The 23742-nt window shown below is 39.9% G+C and overlaps 2 protein-coding genes across 2 annotated transcripts in view; both read left to right on the top strand.

The window, feature by feature from the left end:
* Window positions 1–5952, top strand: part of pitpnc1a (phosphatidylinositol transfer protein cytoplasmic 1a) — a 161059-nt gene extending 155107 nt beyond the window's left edge. The window contains exon 9 of the mRNA XM_051714546.1: window positions 4522–5952. Coding sequence (XP_051570506.1) covers window positions 4522–4835 — 314 coding nt within the window. The 3' untranslated portion in view covers window positions 4836–5952. The remainder of the gene's footprint in view (window positions 1–4521) is intronic.
* A 2172-nt stretch (window positions 5953–8124) lies between these two features.
* dxo (decapping exoribonuclease) lies at window positions 8125–23685 on the top strand. Its single transcript, XM_051714444.1, has 6 exons — window positions 8125–8862; window positions 15019–15245; window positions 15329–15548; window positions 18902–19037; window positions 22629–22723; window positions 22876–23685. The coding sequence occupies exons 1-6, from the start codon at window positions 8450–8452 to the stop codon at window positions 23003–23005; spliced, it is 1221 nt and encodes a 406-aa protein (XP_051570404.1). The 5' UTR covers window positions 8125–8449; the 3' UTR covers window positions 23006–23685.
* Window positions 23686–23742: the final 57 nt, after the last annotated feature.

The following is a 23742-nucleotide window of genomic DNA, read 5'->3' as shown; positions in this document are numbered from 1 at the left end:
AGGTGAGCTTCCCTCCCTCCAGGAAATATATACCAGGTGGTGTGTGAAAAAAGCTCGGAGTATCATCAGAGACTCCAGCCACCCGAGCCATGGGCTGTTCTCACTGCTGCCATCAGGCAGACGGTATCGCAGCATCAGGACCCGCACCAGCCGACTCCATGATAGCTTCATCCCCCAAGCAATCAGACTTTTGAACTCTTGATCTCCCACGATCAAAATACATCAGCACTGCACTTTATTACTCTTACTCTTATATCTCACACCGGACTGTCATAAATTATATTATTATTATATTATATTCTCTCTTAACAACTTACTATCAACCGACAGCCTGAATGTCAATACAGTACAATACAAACTATTGTACATTCTAAATATACTACTATATATACTTTTTTAATTGAATAATGTGTATCTATATTTTGTGTATTGTATACTGTACAGTGCATGTTATTATTTGTATATTGTTGTGTGTAATTATGTGTATATTAGACTTTAAATTGTGTTGTGTTAATTTGATGTCATTGTAAATTGTTATATGTCTCATCACTGTCACGACTGCTATGTTGATCGGAACTGCACCCAAGAATTTCACACACCATTGCACTTGTGTATATGGCTGTGCGACAATAAAAGTGATTTGATTTTGATTTGAATTTGTGGGCAGGACTGAAAAAGCGTGTGCGAGATATGAGGCCTACAATCCTGACTCAGTTACTCCAGTTTTGTCTTTAGGAATGGGCCAAAATTCCAGCAACTTGTTGTGAGAAGCTTGTGGAAGGCTCCCCAAAATGTTTGACCCAAGTTAAACAATTTAAAGGCAATACTAACAAAGTGCATGTAAACTTCTGACCCATTGGGAATGTGATGAAAGAAATAAAAGCTGAAATAAATCATTCTCTCCACTATTATTCTGACATTTCACATTCTTAAAATAAAGTAGTGATCCTAACTGACCTAAGACAGGAAATGTTTTCTATGATTAAATGTCAGGAATTGTGAAAAACTGAGTTAAAATGTATTTGGCTAAGGTGTATGTAAACTTCTGACTTCAACTGTGTGTGTGTGTGTGTGTGTGTGTATATATACAGGTGCATCTCAATAAATTAGAATGTCGTGGAAAAGTTCATTTATTTCAGTAATTCAACTCAAATTGTGAAACTTATGTATTAAATAAATTCAGTGCACACAGACTGAAGTAGTTTAAGTCTTTGGTTCTTTTAATTGTGATGATTTTGGCTCACATTTAACAAAAACCCACCAATTCACTATCTCAAAAAATTAGAATACATCATAAGACCAATAAAAAAAAACATTTTTAGTGAATTGTTGGCCTTCTGGAAACTATATTCATTTACTGTATATGTACTCAATACTTGGTAGGGGCTCCTTTTGCTTTAATTACTGCCTCAATTCGGCGTGGCATGGAGGTGATCAGTTTGTGGCACTGCTGTGGTGGTATGGAAGCCCAGGTTTCTTTGACAGTGGCCTTCAGCTCATGACAATATAGATTCTCTATGGGGTTCAGGTCTGGTGAGTTTGCTGGCCAGTCAAGCACACCAACACCATGGTCATTTAACCAACTTTTGGTGCTTTTGGCAGTGTGGGCAGGTGCCAAATCCTGCTGGAAAATGAAATCAGCATCTTTAAAAAACTGGTCAGCAGAAGGAAGCATGAAGTGCTCCAAAATATCTTGGTAAACGGGTGCAGTGACTTTGGTTTTCAAAAAACACAATGGACCAACACCAGCAGATGACATTGCACCCCAAATCATCACAGACTGTGGAAACTTAACACTGGACTTCAAGCAACTTGGGATATGAGCTTCTCCACCCTTCCTCCAGACTCTAGGACCTTGGTTTCCAAATGAAATACAAAACTTGCTCTCATCTGAAAAGAGGACTTTGGACCACTGGGCAACAGTCCAGTTCTTCTTCTCCTTAGCCCAGGTAAGACGCCTCTGACGTTGTCTGTGGTTCAGGAGTGGCTTAACAAGAGGAATACGACAACTGTAGCCAAATTCCTTGACACGTCTGTGTGTGGTGGCTCTTGATGCCTTGACCCCAGCCTCAGTCCATTCCTTGTGAAGTTCACCCAAATTCTTGAGTCGATTTTGCTGGACAATCATAAGGCTGCGGTTCTCTCGGTTGGTTGTGCATCTTTTTCTTCCACACTTTTTCCTTCCACTCAACTTTCTGTTAACATGCTTGGATACAGCACTCTGTGAACAGCCAGCTTCTTTGGCAATGAATGTTTGTGGCTTACCCTCCTTGTGAAGGGTGTCAATGATTGTCTTCTGGACAACTGTCAGATCAGCAGTCTTCCCCATGATTGTGTAGCCTAGTGAACCAAACTGAGAGACCATTTTGAAGGCTCAGGAAACCTTTGCAGGTGTTTTGAGTTGATTAGCTGATTGGCATGTCAAAATATTCTAAATTTTTGAGATAGTGAATTGGTGGGTTTTTGTTAAATGTGAGCCAAAATCATCACAATTAAAAGAACCAAAGACTTAAACTACTTCAGTCTGTGTGCACTGAATTTATTTAATACACAAGTTTCACAATTTGAGTTGAATTACTGAAATAAATGAACTTTTCCACGACATTCTAATTTATTGAGATGCACCTGTATATATATATATATATATATATATATATATATATATATATATATATATATATATATATATATATACATACATACATACATACATCATACATACATACATACATCACACACACACACACACACACACACACACACTGATCAGCCACAACATTAAAACCACTGACAGGTGAAGTGAATAACATTTTATTATATCATTACAATGGCACCTGTCAAGGGGTGGGATATATTAGGTAGCAAGTGAACAGTCAGTTCTTGAATTTCATGTGTTGGAAGCATGAAAAATGGGCAAGCGTAAGGATCTGAGAGACTTTGACAAGGGCCAAATTGTGATGGCTAGATGACTGGGTCAGAGCATCTTCAAAGAGGCAGGTCTTGTGGGGTGTTCCCGGTATGCAGTGGTTAGTACCTACCAAAAGTAGTCCAAGGAAGGACAACCGGTGAACCGGCGACAGGGTCATGGGTGCCCATGTCTCACTGATGCGCGTGGGGAGTGAAGGCTAGCCCGTCTGGTCTGATCCCACAGAAGAGCTAATGTAGCACAAACTGCTGAAAAATTAAATGCTGGCCATGATAGAAAGATGTCATAACACACAGTATGGGGCTGTGTAGCCCATGCTGTCCCCTGTCCACTGCCAAAAGTGCCTACAATGGGCACATGAGCATCAGAACTGGACCATGGAGCAATGGAAGAAAGTGGCCTGGTCTGATGAATCCTGTTTTCTTTTAGATCATGTGGATGGCCGGGTGCATGTGCGTGGTTTACCTGGGGAAGAGATGGAAGCAGGATGCACTATAGGAAGAAGGCAGGCCGGCGGAGGCAGTGTGATGCTCTGGGCAATGCTCTGCTGAGAAACCTTGTGTCCTGGCATTCATGTGGATGTTACTTTGACGTACCACCTACCTAAAGATTGTTGCAGACCACGTACACCCCTTCATGGCAATAGTATTCCCTGATGTCAGTGGCCTCATTCAGCAGGATAATGCGCCCTGCCACACTGCAAAAATTGTTCAGAAATGGTTTGAGGAACATGACAAAGAGTGCAAGGTGTCAACTTGGCCTCCAATTTCCCCAGATCTCAATCCGATTGAGCATCTGTGGGATGTGCTGGACCAATAAGTCCGATCCATGGAGGCCTCACCTCACAACTTACATGACTTAAAGGATCTGCTGCTAACATCTTGGTGCCAGATACCACAGGACACCTTCAGAGGTCTTGTGGAGTCCATGCCTCGACAGGTCAGAGCTGTTTTGGCAGCACGAGGGGGACCTACACACACACTATATATATATATATATATATAATATTCTAATATTTAGAACTATTTAAAATTAATTATTTATAATTATTGAATTATTATATATTGATTTATTTTATTATAATTCCTTTCGCTGCAAAATATTGATGTATGAAGTTAACTGCAGTTAATTCAAATAATTAATTGTCATGTCATGTAATTAATTTAATTAAGATTTCAAATCGATTGACAGCCCTAAAATTTACTTTTATAAAGTGAACAGAAAACAAAGTTGTTTGTAGTGCTCTTTGGCAAACTTAAAAGTTTTGATGGTTATGTTAATAGTTTTTACAGGATTAGATTGAGAAATATGTCCAATCATTTGAGCAAAATGTATTCTATATATCAGTCAAAATTAATGATGTAATAATTTATTAGTTCATCTGTTGGGTGAATGTCTTGATTTTTTTATAAATTAATAAATTCTTCTTCCTGACATTCCAATTCACCTTCCTGTATGGTGTGGCCAATTCAATTTAAATGTCAACTCATGAATTGAAAGGGAGCCAGTTCTTCAGTTCTCATTAAAGCAAAGCATTTGTCTTAAATCTTCAGTTCTAAATTTGGCCCAACCCTGATAGAAATGTTCTCTTATAGACATGACGATGGAGGAGGTGAGAGAGTATGAACGAGCCACTCAGGAAGCCACCAATAAGAAGCTGGGAACCTTTCCCCCGGCTATTTCCATCAGAGAGACGCCCCTTTCAGCCAGCGCTCGCAGCGGCCCATCCAGCGCTCCCTCTACGCCCCTTTCCACAGACGCCCCAGACTTCCTCTCTGTGCCAAAGGACAGACCCCGGAAGAAGTCGGCGCCAGAGACCCTCACTCTACCTGACCCGGCACGAAGAGACTCTGCCTTCCGCTTTCCCAATCTCTTTTCCTGGGGTTCAAGCTCCCCACAGCCTGAGTAAACCACAGTGCTGAGTTTTTTTGAAAACACTCTCTTGTAATGTGTCTTTTAGACACAAGCTGTATTAATCTCTCCTTAAATATTGAGAGATACGTGCAGTGTCCAAAACACAAACACAGAGTGGCTTTTCAACCTGTGCAACCTCATGTTTCACACTGGGAGTTAATATACAATAGGCCAAAAAGTGCATTCTGACTTACACGAATATTACAGTCTACTGTTAATAATATCTCAGGAGTTGTCCTATTGATTAACAGTGCTGAAGCTGTTTTATTTTTCCTACTGCTGAGCCATTGATGCAAATGTTGAATATGGAGAAGGATTTTTGTAGCCACTGTTTTGTAGTGATGTGTTTATTGGTCAGTTCTGCTCAATATTTCGATATTTCAGTTGTGATATTATGTTAACGTTACTTTATCCTCAGGCTTCTGGATTTCTCATTTAGAAAATAATCTTGTGTTTGACATGTACTGTAAATATCTCATGATTTATAAAAATGGAGAGATCAATTTGATAGCAGCCATGCTCTTGTCTTGAACTTCAACCCTTCTCATTCCCATCCACTCTTTAATGGAAAACCAGGAGATACCAACTCTACTGACTCTTACTACTTTTGCTTAGTCTCTTTTTGGATATAAACTGGCACTCCTCTGTACGTAGTTTCATATTCAAAATATATTTGTTTGAGGAGCACGTGCAGTATAAGATTATTAATGAAGTATCCTGTTCTTTATATATGTTCATGGTTTGGTTTTATGTGATGCATTATTATCCTTGAATATAAATTAACTCCTCATTGAATGCTCGATAACTAGGTTGTTGTATAATCTGCAAGCTTTAAGGAATGTTTGCCGCTGCTGGCCGATGTATACTTTGTAAATTTAAATGCTCTTGTACTCTTGCTGGTTTATGTATATCTGTTCTTTTGAACTTCAACATTTTTTTCTAAAGGATTCAGATATGCACTTGCCAAATCTTGGGAAATCATGCTTTTGTTTTCAAATGCCATTGTGAAATTAAAGCATTTGCTATCTATTGGGATTCCTACTTCATTTAAACTCCACCAAACCTCATCATATGTCTGTGCTATTTATGTTAAAAACAACATATACTGGTTTTAAATGACATGTGGATAACAAAGCGAACACACTTACAGATGTATAGTCTTTGAACATCTGTGTGCTGAGTTTGAAGTTATATAACAAAGGGATGGATCATAGCAGCTCTCATATCTTCAATAATTCAGATGCAATAGCTCTTACCCTTATGACATCTAAAGGCTGTTTTGACTTTGAATGGCATGCATGGCCATGTGATGTTTTTTAACCGATCAAACTTGACTAATGCTGTTTATTTGCAATAAAGGGAAGTCTAATTTATATATAATTTAATAGTAATTGAGTTGGCATTTGATTTAATATCAACTTAAATGATGAGGCACTTTTGATATATTCATATCTAAAATTAATACTTTGAAAGACAGTGTCCAATTTTACTGTTGAAATAAATACTATTTTAACAGCTTGGTTAAGGGTCATTGTACAATGTGGTGGCACACATAAAACAGTTTTTTTTAAAAAACATTTTCAAAAAGGAAACTCATCAATTGTACAATAAACCAAGCATGCTAAATTAACTATTATATTTCAAGAATTAATTAAAAAAAATGAATATTTAGCTTTGACTTGAATGTCAGTGGTGTTACTCCTAACTAAATGTAATGGGAACCAGTGACACCACTGACCAATTTCATGGTTGTTTTTTTTTTTTTTTAAAGATAGAGGACGGTATCACAAAAACTAAAATGATACCATTAATCTTATCACTTAATTATCAATATTTTCCATACATATTTTAATCAATGATCTATCCTAAATGGTATAACAGGGGTATACCATTCACTGGTCCATTTTAAATGGCCCATCAAAAATGATCATAATTTTCATGAACTTTCACAAAAAAAAAAAAAAAAAAAAAAGAATATGATGATTCCCATGCGAGGGACCTCTTCCTAAAATACAAAGGTAACTATACACTGATCAGCCACAACACTAAATCCACTGACAGGTGAAGTGAATAACATTTATTATATCGTTACAATGGCACCTGTCAAGGGGTGGGATATATTAAGCAGCATGTGAACAGTCAGTTTGTGAATTTCATGTGATGGAAACAGAAAAAATGGGCATGCGTAAGGATCTGAGAGACTTTGACAAGGGCCAAATTGTGATGGCTAAACGACTGGGTCAGAGCATCTTCAAAACGGCAGGCCTTGTGGGGTGTTCCCAGTATGCAGTGATTAGTACCTACCAAAAGTAGTCCAAGGAAGGGCAACCGGTGAACCGGCGACAGGGTCATGGGCGCCCAAGGCTCATTGATGCGCGTGGGGAGTGAAGGCTAGCCCGTCTGGTCTGATCCCACAGAAGAGCTAATGTAGCACAAACTGCTGAAAAATTAAATGCTGGCCATGATAGAAAGATGTCATAACACACAGTATTGGGCTGTGTAGCCCATGCTGTCCCCTGTCCACTGCCAAAAGTGCCTACAATGGGCACATGAGCATCAGAACTGGACCATGGAGCAATGGAAGAAAGTGGCCTGGTCTGATGAATCACGTTTTCTTTTAGATCATGTGGACAGCCAGGTGCGTGTGTGTCATTTATCTGGGGAAGAGATGGCATTTATGTTGTGGCTAATCGGTGTATATTTTTATCTCTGAAAATCAATTGATACTGTATGATCATGTTTGACAAGTTAATTTAAAGAATTACGGTTTCTTATGTAATATATTTTTAAATATATTTTAATATAGGCCTACATTTGCTTTTAAGTTGCATATGTATCTCGATTATTTGTTAGTTGTATAAACCTTAATGAAAAAAAAATTATAGTGCTTTTCACAAAAAATATTGTCCCAAATCAACTATTCAGAGAATATTGAATAGTTTCAACCCCCAGTGAACAAGCTAAAGGTGACAGTGGTGCGAAACTATGGCTGTCAGTAGAATGCAGTAATAAGTTTCATAATTTAGTGACTAATCTCATAATTTCTGACAAGTCTTTAGAAATCTAAATGAAACCGTAATGTCAAAATGTTGAATTTTTAAACTATGGGGAAAAAAACGCATTTTGTAACACTTTTGGATAAAGCTTAGAATGGAATATAGCTCATCAACCCTTTCTATACTGATGTCATAAAGAGTGCAATGCGGAGTTAAGGACTTTTATTTTGATGTAAATAAAATACACTCGACTTTTATGCGAAGCGTATCGAGGGGCTTTTATTTTGAAATGTCGTTACAGTGGCTGACATGCATGGGCGCTAATATCTCTCTGAAAATTAATACGTTTAATTATGTATTATGTCCAGTCTAGTATTTTTCTTCATGATGGTCTTAAACGTAATAACACACGTTGCGTTTTTTTAATTTCTAGGGAAACACGCAAGTTAGCCAATGAGGGCAGGATGATATGTTGTTGCGCCAGAATCAGTTATTAGCAAATACACAGGCCTTATTCTGTTTGTATGACCTTAATTCATTCGTATAATAAGCATTTACCAGTACTGTGATCAGCAAGAGGGTTTAACGCTTCGTACACTCGCAGTAACACGCCATGGATCAACATGACCACAGAGACCAGCAGCAGGAGGAGTCCGTTTCTAAAAGATCCAGTGACTCCAGCAGCGATTATAACACTCAGAAACGACACAGAGCTTCTGGTGAGCAACACCAGACTCTGTCCACTCACAGACAGCGATATGAGAGGAACTTCCCCTTGTACAAGCAGCCTGTGGAGGTGGGCTTCTTCTCTCTGGACTCCAAGAGGAACTTCTTCAACGATCAGCGGCAGCTGAGATATTATGTTCAGCCTAAAAAAAGTCCGGAGTTCAATTTAAGGGATGGATACACCAACCGCTTCATTAAAAGGGACGACGGAGTGAAAGAGAAGCTTGATCATATACTGAAGTGGATCCTGGAAAACAGAGACCAGATCCAAATCAGAGACTCGCAATCATCGTCCAGCTGGTAAATAAACAGTTGTCCCAACTATGGTTTTAAAATAATATTACGAGGTAAGTACAAGTTAAGCTGCATTGTAAGTGCCTCACTGTAACCCAGATGTTTGTTTTGTTTTTTTAAGAAAAGGAGGAACGAGTCGAAATTTAGTTTTGTGGTTATCAACAATGTGCCACAAATGCTGTCGATTGAGCTTAACTTGTATTGAACCCAGAATACTACTGTAACCTTTCAACCCATGTGTAACTTCACCCTACTTTAATGCGAATGTGGGTCAAAAAAGACTTGGGTGAAATCTAGATGCTTATTCTTTGTTAAAAGTGCACACAGTAATTTTTTCTCCATTAAAAAAGTTTTACTCCTAAAGAAATGAACTGTACTTTTGAAAGGTATAAAATCATGAGCACTCACATGAGATGAGGACTCTAGTCATATCAGTAACCTTATAAAAGCTGCTTTATTCTACATGGGGCAGGGGCGCCCTCATGGGGGCTGCCATTTTGGAATCACATGACCAGCTGAATACAACTCTCTTAATCTCAGTAACCGTCTTGTTATTGGACACTTTCACTCTTGGATTAAATTAATCTTGGCTGATTGTGAATAGTGAATTTCTACAATGGCACCTGAAACTGAAAACTATTGATTTTGAATGATGATGCATCCACACCACTAGGTGTCACTATAAGTCTAAGATGACAAGAAGAAAAAGTTACTGAGTGCACCTTTAAACTTTTTTTCTTCATTAAATTAAACTCTGATGGTAATTTCACTAGTAATTACAATTTTAAAATAGTTTATATTTCTTGTATTCAATACAAAAGAGTTTAAGACACATTAAAAATGGAGTAGGTGTTTTGGGTGACAGTGAAAAAAAAGCCTGTAAAACAGAAATACAGACAATATCCACATTTGGTGGTATAATATGAAATGCCTCAACAACTCTACCCACATAAACACATAAATAAGTACAATGGGACTAGGATGAATTTATTTATTTTACTCAAATAAAAACGGTTATAAACTTGAAAAATGAATCTCATGTACTCAGTGTTGCCATCCATATGACACTATAATTCTTTTACTCTATGCACACAATTCTTGTTTGGAGTGAAAAAAGAGAAGTTGCAGGTTCATATACACTAAGAAGTGGTCCAGATGTTATAACCATTGTGCCCTTGCTGTGAACTAGTCATCTGACCTCAGGTTACTCCATGAGGACTGTCCCTGTAACAAGTGTAATGTCAAGTACTTTGGATTAAAGCATCAGCTGAATGACAAATTTCTGTACTTGCATACTACATATAAACGTGAACATAGTTTTTAGCATATATTTAAGGAAACTGAAAACAATCAATGTATTACAAAAATAATACCAGTGTTAAATGCACTGAATACCATAGGAAACACATATGGGTTAAATAGGACCCACATATGCATTATAGGGGTAGTGAAGCAAATTATCTTAAAAATAACAATTATTCAACTAAATGTAAAAAAAAATAAAAAATACGTCATTTCATTGAAGAATACCTAGAGTGGCAGATCAAAAGCCCACTTCATGAATATTTCGGGTTCAATACAAGTAAGATCAATCTACAGAATTTGTGGCAGAATTTTGATTACCACAATAATTAATTTTTTCTTTAAAAAAAAAGGAAATATCGAGTTTACAGTAAAGCACTTACAATGGTGAATGGGGCCAATTTTTGGAGGGTTTAAAGGCAGAAATTCTTTACATTAATTCTTCTAATAAAAAAACATGTATTATTTAAGCTGTAAAGTTATCTTAAATTGACATTTTTTCACAGTCATTTTAGAGTTTTAGGGTTTGTTGAAATGGCAACAAAATAGTAAAATATGCTATAACTTTACACAGAAAACGTTAGTAAGTGACTATCACACTAAAATCATGTTCACACATATTATGTCTTGTGGCTAAACTTTTGAAACAGACTTCAATCAAAGCTACTACAATATTACTGTAGTAAAACCATACTTCTCACCTAAAAACATGGTTATTTTAGTTATGGTTACTACAGTATTGCTATAGTAAAACCACAGTTTCCGCCAACAAAAAACATGATTATGTAGTTGGCCAAAAGATCATGGTTATTGATGAAAATTAACTAAGGTTTTAACACAGTAACCGTAGTTAACCTTGGTATTTGTAGTATAACCATAGTAACCACAATATTAACCCTGGTTACTTCAATATTACTAAATTTAAAACCATGTGGTTATGATATGACTATTACTGTAGTAAAACCATGGTAAATGAAATCAAAACCTCCATTGTTTCTGCAAAAAATAAAAAATAAAATAAAAATGTGGTTCCTATATTTATGGTTACAGCAATATTGCTATAGTAAAATCATGGTTAATTTCCCCCTCAAGTTCACACAGGTGTCCTAGCAGAGTAACCACAATAGTAGTTCAGCACATAAACTATGGACATGTGAAAGTAATGTTTGTCAACCAGAAACTGTCCATATACAGTATTTGTTTTTTCTATTTTTTGTTTAATTTATCTTTATTAATTCTATATGCATTACATCATTATAGTAATACAATACAATCCCTTCCCTTACCCATGCAGATACATTATACAGAGCAAACATAAAAAAACGAAGGGAACGGCTTATTAATAACTCAGATGCACAGGTAAATGTCTAAACCTGCTGGACATTACTGCCTGCCGCATCTCCACCAGTGCCTTCAGTTGTCCAGCTATGGGGTCATCAGCTGGGAGCCACCTATCACAGATGTTTCACCCTATTAATCCAAGAACATCTCCTGGTGGTGGGGCAGCGATCAGGGATGTCTCCCTGCCACCCCCCGCAGCTGGACACCGGATCCTCTTGATTGCCTCTCGTTCTTGCTCTCCCATCAAGACATTCCTCCTTTCCCGTCAAGACATACCTTACAACCAGGGTTCTATACACCCCTCCCCATGAGCAGACCTACCCTATATCCAAGGCCTCTTCAGGGAGAGGGATTGAGAGGGGGACCAAAACCAGGCCAAGCTAGGCTGTGGAGGGGTGGCTGATGCAGTCTCGCAGCTCGCCTCTCATGTCGCTCTCCTACTTAATCTGTTTGAGGATTGGTTTGAGGACAGGCACTGGACAGGTGGTAGGCTTGAGAGTTTGATAGCTTGTGTTTTTTTCTAACAGAGATAAGGACCGAGTGGGTCAGCAGAAATAGTTCCACCCCACCCTTTTTCTCTTCTACTTGCTACCTCACCACAAATAGCAATTGTTCCCTGTTCCTACTTTCTCACTTCTGCACATCCCACTTTTCATCCTTGTTAACCATAGCCAGAAGCTCCCTTTTTCTGCTTCCTCTTACATTTCCTTCAGAGACTTCTTCAACACTGATCCAAAGACACCAGTGTTTTTCAATAGGTGCTGCATTGATGTTCCAATAAACCCTCGACCTCCACAGGGTAAGTGGCATCCCTCCATCCATTTTACCTGCACTCGGCAGCCAGATCAGCATATTTCAGCTTCTTCCTCGCATAGGCTGCCTCCGGTCCCTCTTCCCATGGGACAGCATGTTCAATCATTTATGCCGACCATAACACATGTTCGCTTTCAAGGAGGTGATGGCAGTCTCAGAAGGAAATTTTAGCTGCTGGTCAAGGTTGACCATCATTGACCAATCAATTCCATGTGCCAGGATTGACCTTTCCTCCCTCCGTGCCGTGCTTTGTGCGGCACCTCCCTTTTTAACAAACTCAGTGTACTTTCTCTGAGGAGCATGATGGGCTTTGTTGGCCTTTATTCTACAAAGCTCAAGGATCTCTGCCAGTTTTTGCAGAACCTGATCATGCTGTCCCCTTTACCGTCCTTGTGCCAAGGCGGTCTTGCACCCACCCAACATGTGCTGCAGATTTGCTCTTGAGGCATCACAGAGGGGACAACTCTCCTCTTTACCATACCACAGAGACAAATTTCTAGGGCTTGGAAGTGTGTCATAGGTGGATCTTATTAGAAAAAGTAGCCTGGCCTGGGGTTTCTTCCACAGGTCGGCCCATCCTAAAACTCTATTAGATGCATCTTCCCATACTGTCCAGCGCCGTTGCTGCTACTGGCTGACTGCTCGAATCATATACCCTTCCTCTTCTATCTTAGTTACTTCTGTCATTACCATCGCTTTCTTCTGTTTTTTAGAGACTGCTGACCACAGTTTGGGAGCCATTCCCCATCCAAGGCCTGCTCTTCCTGATTGGGTTCTTCCAATGATCTCTTGTTGCTTCAGTCTTGACACTGCCCTGTTTACAACCTCCTCTGTCTTCCGGGAGCGGCCTGTTCGGACCTGGGCTTAAAAAGCCCTCATTGACTGGTCTGTTGATTCCCTTAGTTCTAAGAACAGTCTGGTCTTCTCCTGCTTGAAACCAAGGGTAATGGACTTTATTGGTAGTTGTAAGGCATTTCTTCCAAACAATGCTTCATCTGAAAGACAACGCGGCAAGCCCAGCCACTTCCTGATGTAACTGCTGGCCTTGGTGTCCATCCTTGCCACTGCCGCTGCAGTAACCTCACACATCTTTAGCGGCCATATAAGGCGACGATACAATGCAAATTGGTAACACCAGACTATGCAGACTATACGTGATCCCGTTCGGGCCCGGGGCTGAAGTTGCCCTGGCTTTTTCTACCACTAGCCTGATCTCACTCAGCTTGTGTGAAGCTACATCAAATCCCACTACTAGCTCCACTGGCTGAGGGACATATCCGGGTGAGCCTAGCTGGCTATCTTTATGGGGATCCCCTAGTTGTTCTTTCATGTGTTCTTCTAAATCTCGCTTCAGCATCACCAGCTTTCCACTCCTCTTCTCTTTTGAGAAGATTTCTGGCAAAATTATAAGGATCCTTGATGAATTTCATCTTCTCATGCTCCTTCCTCCTCCTCTGCTGTCGAATTCACTCTGCCCTCTTCAAAATCGACATACTAGCCCTTATGCATTCCCACAATACCTTCAAGCCCTCCTTCTCATGCTCATCTGCTCTTCTCCGTACCTTGCGAAGCTGCCTCCACTCTTTCACCAGCTGAAGTATTTCCTTTTCTCTCCTACTCGTCACCCTGGGACCACGCTTCCCCAAATCTACCTACACATTCTGCATAAACAATGTCACTAAACATATTAAGCTTGGCCTCCACCCTTCCGCTGAGTGCATTCTCCAAGGTGAAGCACAGGTCTTGTTCTAATCTGTTCCAGGCTTCGTTATCATTAGATCTTGGCCAACTAATTGGTTTCCTTCTCCCTGGTTCCTTTTCATTGTCTTGCTTTGCTCTTTTGTCTGTGGGTTAACAATTGTATCCTCTTGCTACTCACCTCGTGGGCATGACTTGTCCTGCTGGTGGTACTGGTCTTCTTGGTGACCCTCCACAACAGTGGATTCAGTAGCGCTGTGTTGCTCAACTGGGCTGGATGAATCCAGCCCCTTGTAAATCGTTACTCTCTTCCGCCCGCAGCTGCATTTCCTAAGGATCCTTTGCTCATTATCCATGGTCGTTCCAGTCGTGTCCGTAGAGTCCGTCCTAATTGGTCCATCTTCCATCCCACCTCTCGGAGGACAACCAGGCTGTTTTTTTGTATAGTGCTTGTAGTTAGTTAGAGTGTCCCCTGCACAAGGACCTGTGGGTAAGGTAACTAGCCTTCCCACCCCTGTGCAGACTTATAATAACAAAATACTTTACCAATAATTTCAAAGTGCACCCATTTTAAGGTTTACACACTTTACTGTACTTAAAATTGGATTTCATATTTTGTCAAATTTCTCTGGTTGGCTCTTTGCATTGTACATATTTTTTTTCTGGGTTGACTACATTAAATAGCTCATTCCACCATTGTGTTTATGGTCTCATTTTGAACAGTATATCTAGTGTTTTATCATATACATATACCTTAAGCTGCTTTTTGTCAAATATTTTTCTGGAAAAGTGTACTTTTGGATTTTGTATTTAAAATAAATCCCACTTTGAAATGTTGTTTTCTAATCCAATTGACATTCAGACATTTTTACATTTGAAGTGTCCAAATACTTTTTGGGGCCACTGTATTTTGGTTTGAAAATAGCAAGAAAAATCCCATTTTCCATGTGATCCCACTTTAATATACTGTATGTGCACAGCCATTGAACTACCCATGTGTGCTTGCAGTCCTTTAGGTGTAGACTTTGTGACATGGAGAGGACACTTAACCAAGGTGCTGACCACCCCATATGAGACTCAAGAGGGATGGATGCTGGCCGCATCCAGGTTTGGAGGCACCATCTACATCAGTGAGGTGGAGACAGAAGCCGCACGAGTGAACCGAGAAAACCGCTCAGAACGACATGAGGAGATGATGTACTGGGGTTACAAGTTTGAGCAGTACACATGTGCAGGTTTTGGACATTCTAGTGTTTTATACCATTATACTACTTGTGTGATAGTACACCTGATTGACCATTGACCATTTGGTTTTCAGATGATGTTGATGGCGCTCCAGACCCAGGGGGAGTCGTGAACACAAATGAGGCATTCTGTACGGTAGTTCAGACCCGTTTGGCCGATCACAAGCTGCTGTTCTCTGGGGAGGTGGACTGCCGCATCAAAGATTCTGACGCTCCTCCGGCTCCAGCTTGTTATGTAGAGCTCAAGACCTCTGCAGAGATCTGTACCCCGAAACAGCGCAGCAACTTCCACAGGTGTGACTTTAACCCCTTTTCCCCTCCTTAAACATGTTTTCAGGAAGCCACTGACTATAAACATCTTGATTTTTTAGTGTGTTTTGAGGTGAATTTTATGTGACTTCAGAAAACAGTGATCGTCTTTGGGAAAATCTTTTTTTTTAACCACATTTTTCTTAGAAGGGACAGTTGTGTGAATTTAGCAAACAGTGACATTCAGTATGCATTTTCTTCCTCTTCGTGCAAAGTAGGTACTGTTTCATTGCTGTAAACTAACGTTGCAATTCTGTTATGCTGGGTCTCTGAGGGTTAAATGCGATCAGTGTGATGTCAGACATCATTATCAACTTACACGTCATCATGTCTTTCCAAACTTGTACGACTTTCTTTCTACTATGAAACACAAAAGAAGATATATTGCAAAATGTCCAGAATTCTCTTTTCCATACAATGAAAACATATGGAGACTGGCACTGTCATGCTCAAAAATTGACCAAAAGTACAATTAAAGTACCATAAAAGTAGTCCAGGAGGAAGAGGAGGATGAAGAAGTCATCTTCAAGGGGGAGATCAAGGAAGCCATCGATGGCATGTGACTGGGCATAGCAGCCGGCTAGGACAAAATCACGCAGGAATTCATTAAACACGGAGAAACCGCTGCTGTCAAGTGGGTGTTAGACCTCTGCAGGCAAGCCTGGTGGACACAACGCATTCCAGACAACTGGGAGAAGAACATTATTGTGCCGATTCACAAGAAGGGAAGTACCCTGGACTGTTCTAATTACAGAGCCATCTGTCTCTCAAGCATTGTCGTGAAGACTACTCCAAATTGCTCGAGAAGAGACTGAGACGGGAGGTGGAGGAGAAACTGGAAGAGGAGCAGAGTGCTTTCAGACCCAGCAGACAGACACAGGACTACATCTTTGCTCTGCAAAACATAATCGACAAGAGACTCAGTCGAGGGAAGGACGTCTATGCTGCGTTCGTCGATCTGCAAGCCGCCTTCGATTCAGTGCAGAGGGAATAACTCTGGGCAGCGCTAGATGCCAAGGGAGTCTCACAGAGCCTGAAGCAATGCATCGGGAGTCTCTACGCATGAGTGAGAGGGGTAGTGAGGATAGCCGGCGGGTGTTCTCAAGAGTTTGGGGTGGGCAGAGGCATGAAGTAGGGGGACAGCTTGAGCCCACTTATCTTCACGGTCTTCATGAACCAGGTGATCAAACAATGCCGGCAGAGAACACGGAGACTGAAAGTTGGTAACTGGAGGATGAGACCGGTGTACCTGCAAACTCTGGTGTACGTGGACAACATTGTTCTAGTGGTGGAAAATTAAGAGGAGCTGCAGCAGGCCCTAGAAGAGTGAACACATGCATTCAAGGACCGCGGCATGACCATCAACGTGAAGAAGACAAAGGTGATGCAGTTCACTAAAGGAGAGCCAGCAGCCCTCAACATCATGTGGGAGAACAAACCAATCGAACAAGTCGACCAGTTCGAATAGCTTGGAACAATCTTCAAATTAGACGGCAAGTTGGACGCAGAGATCAACAACAGGATCTGCAAGGCCAGCCAGATCTACTACAGCATCAACAACACCATAGTAGGCAAATGAGAAATCAGCCAGATTACCAAGATGCATGTCTGAAAAACCGTCTACTTACCAACACTCATCTATGGAGTGGAAAGCTAGACCATGCATAAGAGGCTAGAGAACAAAGTCACAGCTGCCGAGATGAGATATCTTTGAAAAGTTGTGGGGAAGACCAGGAGAGACTGTGTCCACAACACAGCCATCAGGGAGAAGCTGAAGCAGGAGCCCATCAGCATCGTCATCGAGCAACAAAGACTGAGTTGGGTGGGACACATTGCCTGTATAACGGAGGACCGCAAGCCCAGGCAGATATGGCAAGCCAGACCGGAAGGCAAGTGGACACAGGGACGTCCCAGGATCGAGTGGGAGGAGTACATCGCTGGGGTCGCGAGGAGACAAGGGAAGACTCTCGGCGAGGTGTAGAGACTGGCCCAGGACAGAAGAGAGTTTGACTTCTGGCTCAATAAGCCCGATGCATAATGTCACATACAGGAAAAGCAAAAGATGAAGAAAAGTAGTCCAGTGCTGTATTCTTCTGAATCTTGTGCTCAATTCAAAACTATTGTACCAGATTTAAAGGCAAACGGCATTGGTTCCCGTGCCATGTGACAAGTTTAATTGTAGTGACCGCAAGCGAAATCTGAGAGCTACAGTGGGGGTAAAGCTTTTCAGAGAATAACTTAAATTTTCTATCATATGGCTTCAGAAGACTATAGCAGGCGATAGACTATGTTGGAATATAGTACTCAAATCATGTGGACTAGGTTTATGGTGCTTTTTTGTTCCCTTTTGGAGCACAACATCCCTCAACCCCATTCACTTTCATTATATAGAAAAGGCACTGTTATGCTAAACTTCTCCTTTTGTGTTCCACAGAAAAACAGTTGGGTGATTCTCACGAAACCTGTCAAGAAACTGCCCTGGTCCTATTTTACTCCAAAATCAAAAGAAACAAAAATAAATTTTATTTTGCATATAGAAAATGAAGCATATGTTTATGGCCATATTATTTAATTTGTGAAGTATTTATATCATAGTAGTGCTTCCTTGGTACTGCCTTTAAATAAAGAAAATATAAAAAAAGATAATTGTACAATGGGGGGTTTCCCCACTGTTATAGTGTACAGTGATAATTGGGATTAAATATGACCAGGACATTTTCTTGATGGGTTTCATGCAAATCACCAGTCATTTGCAGTCATTTTAATTTTTTGGTGAACTAGTGATTCGCCTCAGTCCGGGTGGAGGAGGATGAATCCCAGTTGCCTCCGCGTCCGAGATCGTCAACCTGCGCATCTTATCACATGGCTTGTTGAGCACGTTGTCACGGAGACATAGCGCATATGGAGACTTCACGCCATCCACCGCGGCAACCATGCTCAACTCACCATGCGCCCCACCAAAAACGAACCACATTATAGCAACCACGAGGAGGTTATCCCATGTGATTCTACCCTCCCTAGCAACCGGGCCAATTTGGTTGCTTAGGAGACTTGGCACACTCAGTCACTCAGCACACCCTGGGATTCAGACTAGTGAGCTAGCAAACTCCAGGGGTGGTAGCCAGCGTATTTTACCACTGAGCTACCCAGGCCCCCTGAAATATTGCTTTAATACTGAGGTCAAAGCCCACTTCTGGGTGCAGAAAGGATTTTTGCCACTGGCTGATGAATCAACAAATAGCACTGCACACATGTTTTTACACAAGTCTTATTTAGAGAATTTACTAAAAAACAGCAGCTTTTTGGGATTCTCCTTTCAAAACATGTTCCTCTTCTAGATACAAGCTGCTGAAATGGTGGGCACAGTCATTTCTTCCTGGGGTGCCGCAGATTGTCGCTGGGTTTCGAGACCATGATGGGATAGTGGTGTCTGTTGAGGCATTCCAAACCTCGAAAATATCACAACTGATCAAGGTATGTTATAAATGACCACAGCTTAAACATTCAGTTACAATCTAGTAATCTAAAATATTAATCTGAAAAATGAGCTCTGTTCTTCCTCAGTCACACCCTAACTTAAATGTAACCTCATTATTAGTCTTGGGGTACTTTTACACTTGGTTCGATTGATTGGTCCGAATCTGGGTTTGTTTCCTCCCCCTGTCCCCGTTGGTCTCTGTTCACATCATATTATTTGGGTTTGATTGCATCATCACAACGTGAGTACAAGCAGCAGCAGTTTACTACTTTAACTAGGTAACAACTCAAGAAGACGTCAAGTATTGACCAAACCTATACATGCACAGAAGGACACTTGCTTTTGTCTGCTGCGGATGCATTGAATGTGCAATGATGTGAAAAATGTGAGTTGTTCTTTGAAGGCGATTTATTTGGAATCAAGCAGGAATGAGAAATGCATTATACCATAATAACTGCGATAGGGAGCATGCAAAGGCACAAATTATACGCCATCAACAGCGGTTCACTTCTGCGGTTTAGTACAATTGCGTTCATATCAGCAATGAACCATACCAGAGTTCATTAGAACCGTACCCAGTACCAGCTTTTCAAGCAGACTCTGGTGCGGTTGGCTGGTGTGCACCTGAGTTCGGAAAACACTGTTCACATCGTCCAAACGATTTGAACTTTGCCGTCAAATGAACTCGGGTGCAGTGCTGAAAGCACCCTCAGCCTCAGATGGCACGCCCACAGATGGAGTTCATTTTCTGATGCATATTACACACAAAATTGGAAAACACTTGCTTCATCTAGTAAGCGATTTGCTGATTGGTTGCTTAGTCAAGACTTCAAATAGTAAAGCCACGCATGGTTTTTAATCAGTCCATCTGGAAACAAAGTTTTGTTTACAAGGTTGAAACAATGAGCGCTTTTAATGATGAAATTATCAATGGATTTGCCACAGTTTGCCAGGTTAGTGACGAGATCTTTTAAAGATATTCTGAGTTTTGTTTGGGGTAAGTACAGGGGATATCCACATGCAGAACTTTTTTATTTTATTCTCTGTACTGTACTTAAGCCACATCCACACTAAACCATTTTCATTTAACCCTTGTGCACTTATCAATAGAGAAACCTGTTTCCATCTGTTTGGGTCAAATGTGGAACCCCAATTGTTTTTTTAAGAAAGAAATAATGCTATCTTCACTGAAGTAAAAACATTTTATGTTATCTTCTCTTCAATAAAAACCATTTTAATAAATTGAAAGATTGTCAAAACATTAAAATATGGCGTGCATTGGGGGTTTCTGATGAAATCTAAAAATAACAATTGCATGAAATGACAAGTATAGCCAGTAGATGGCTTCAGTGCTCCATGTACTTGCTGATCTCTATAAGCCAATGTCATCATAAACTTAATTTCTAGACATTGTCACAAGTTATGCATTGGATGTATATTTAGACATTATATGTCAATTATTTGTAAAATTGTAGCATTTTTTTTAAACTGTTGAAGTGAGCTTTTGCAATGATGCCATGATATGCTTACAGTCAAACCTGACCATGGTGTTTAGTTCCCACACCGTAAACTTTCTCACAGTGAGGTCAGACCAAGACTTTGATCTGACCTTGAAGTGTGTGTGTTTGTGCATGTGTGTGTTCTGCATTGTGGCTGATAGATGTTTATTTGATAAAATAAAATAAAAATTGTTCTGTTATTGTCTTAATATTATTTAATCTTTTTTTTTTCTTCCATTTTGTCCTTTTATTATGGAGTATATCTGATTGATTAAGCTGCAATATGGCCAAGAACTTTTAGCCATTCAGTCAAAGGTCTGACTACGTGAGACTACCAAATAAGTGACTAATTTTTAACACTATTCATAGGAAGCAAGTCTGTTACCACAAGTAGTACTACTCTCTAGTGATAGGTACTTTCGAAACACTGCTTCATGAAGCTTTGAAACCTTTACAAATCATTTGTTTCTAACCAATGCTTCGGAGCACATATCAAACTGGCCAAGTCACGTGATTTCAGCAAATGATGCTTTTTTACGCCATGCTGTTTCGAAATGTTTTCATAGTTACACTAGGGGCGTTGTTCCTTCAGTGAAACACTGAATCTGTATTAAATGCAGGCTGTAACTGATAAAAAAAAAGTTGCTAATTTTAATTTCCCTGTTGTTTAAAATGTTGTTTATGAGAATGTAATTTGAGAGAGACATTGATATTTTGTGATATTTAAAGAGATTTATTTGTTTTAGAAAAAGTGAATCTGGAATTTCGACTATTGCACATAACACGCCTTCACTGTCTTTTCTTTTTTTATTTAGTACACCCAACTACTCAGTGGTAGAAATGCTGCATAGTCTAGTGGTTAATACACTCGCCAATTAACCTTAAAGGATGAAACATACTTCACGCAAGTACACAAACGCAGACGCGAGCACTTGGCCAAGCATGGCCAACGCGTGGTCCTGTTGTACATACATTACGTGCGCTCTTGCGTTGCTCTGGCGGTTACAAACCTCAGACCACAAGAGGGCAATAGATTTTTTAGGCTGAAACCAGGAAAATGCTGCCTTCGTAGACTGTATATGGAGGCAGGATGAAAATTAGGTGCTTTTCAAACTGTTCAGAGACCAGTTTCCTTAAGAGTTCCATTCATTCAAAACAGCTGTCAGTTAAGCCATTAACTAATTAGGCAGGAAGTCAGCTGCCTACGCTTTCGGATGTAGCCCGGATGTGGTAGATGAGTCGATAGTTGAGGAGTGGGGAAAACAAGTTCGTTTGAATGGACTGAGGATAAAAAGTCATACATATTTTTCAAAAAGATTAAACTCAAATTGCTGCCTGAGTCCACCATGACAGTTGTTGATTGAAAGAAGAAAATCTGCTCTAGCACCCCTTGTAGCAGCGCTGAGAATGCAGTGCATACTTGTGTTGTGTTATGAATTGAGCGCTGACACATTTCACAACGCAACAACGTGTGAAATCAAGCATGCGTAGCAAGGTGTGTCTGCGTTCGCGTACTTGCGTAGAGTGTGTTTGGGCCTTAAGCGCCAAGATATGTGAGTTCGAGTCCCCATGCTGACTTATTACCATAACGTTTCATTTTCAAATGTTTATTGCACGATTTGTCAAAACATAAATATTTGTAAAATTTGTTTGTTTATACAAAACAAAGTAAAAAACGTAATCATAAAGAGGCCAGCTAATATATGGAGGTCTACATATTCTCCAAATATTCAGATCTGTTTATTCCAGAATATTGTAGACAACAATGAAAAATATATTACAAATACAGGGCAGTAAATAATTTCCAATGCACTGTGGCATTGTAGCTGCTTTTGACTCGAGTCTTCTCATTGTATTTATAAGCCTCTGACCAGCAGATGTCCTCAGTGTGTGCTTCGAAACAATGAATAATTTTCTGAAGCAATTGGTTCAGTTGACTCGAAGTTTCAGAAAGCTTTGTTTCTGCCATCACTACTAGACGTGACTCAAAAACTGATTTCAGTAGATTTAGCGTTTATATGTTGCTAAGCTAACAATGCACTATTCTAATAACAATATAATATGTTTTCATTTCTCTTCATTCTCTAGAATGAGTATAACTGCTGGAAGCCAACAGTCTGCATGAATTTCTGCAATGATTTCTTGTCCTTCGTCAAATCAGTTGTCCAAGAAGATGACCCAAGGTAAGAGGTTTTCAAGTGACTTGAAAATGTCTTAAAGTGAAGTGATAGTTCACCCAGAAATGAAATGAATGTTGACTGAGGCTAACACTGTATCTAGCATCTCCTTTTGTGTTCCACATAAGAAAGTTCTGATGTAACATGGTGTTTTTCAGGTTGGTGTACCTGTTTAGATGGGATCCTCACAGAGATGTGACCTACACAGTCCACAGAGACTCTCAGTACACTTTCATACCAGAGTGGTATGTGCAGGACACGAGGAGTCACCACTCATCTCAACACTGACAAACTGAACTCAATTGGGCATACTGAATTTACACAGTTTTTTTATGCAAGGCATGATTGTAGAGGATTTTACAGAACTTGTTTTTTCTCTGGATGGTTTTACCTAATGGGGGGGGTTATATGTGTTTATTGAGATTTGCCATCAAAATGTCTGTCGAAATGTTCATTTTTGAAAGAATCATGAAATGTAGTTAGAAACAGTTATGTGAAGTCTAATACATGACTTAAGTGTCCTAGCTTCACACTCTCTTGGATAAAGATGCAGCTCTGTTATCATCGCAGAGCAAAGAAATGACTCCCAACAGGATTTCCTCCCAAACTACCTTTTATTATCTTTGCCCGGATGTTTGCAATTCAATTAACCATGGCAAAAGGTTCCACAAACTAAAGTACAAAATATATGCAAAAAAAAAAAAAAAATGAAGTGATGTACAAAGCCAAAGCTGCATTTGAATTATGTAAACCGTGTTAGTTTTTCTTATTCTGTATGGTCACAAACCACAGTTTCATTGCAACAGAGCAGGTAAGACTTCAGTAAGCTAGAGTGTTTCTCTCAGTAACAGCGAATTTAAGGCAAGGATGGTATAGAGGTAGACCGGTTTTTCCTATTAATCAGTGCCAATAGTTGCTTTGGAACTATCGGTTCTAGGCAAAAATCTATGTCGATAGTTGACAATAGTTTTTAAAAAAAATAATTTGTATTCCTCATCAATAAACCTCATCTGGTGCAATATATC

This window comes from Myxocyprinus asiaticus, chromosome 13, assembly GCF_019703515.2.
Source record: "Myxocyprinus asiaticus isolate MX2 ecotype Aquarium Trade chromosome 13, UBuf_Myxa_2, whole genome shotgun sequence".
NCBI classification, from domain to species: domain Eukaryota; kingdom Metazoa; phylum Chordata; class Actinopteri; order Cypriniformes; family Catostomidae; genus Myxocyprinus; species Myxocyprinus asiaticus.
This window is presented reverse-complemented; position numbering and strand designations above follow the sequence as displayed.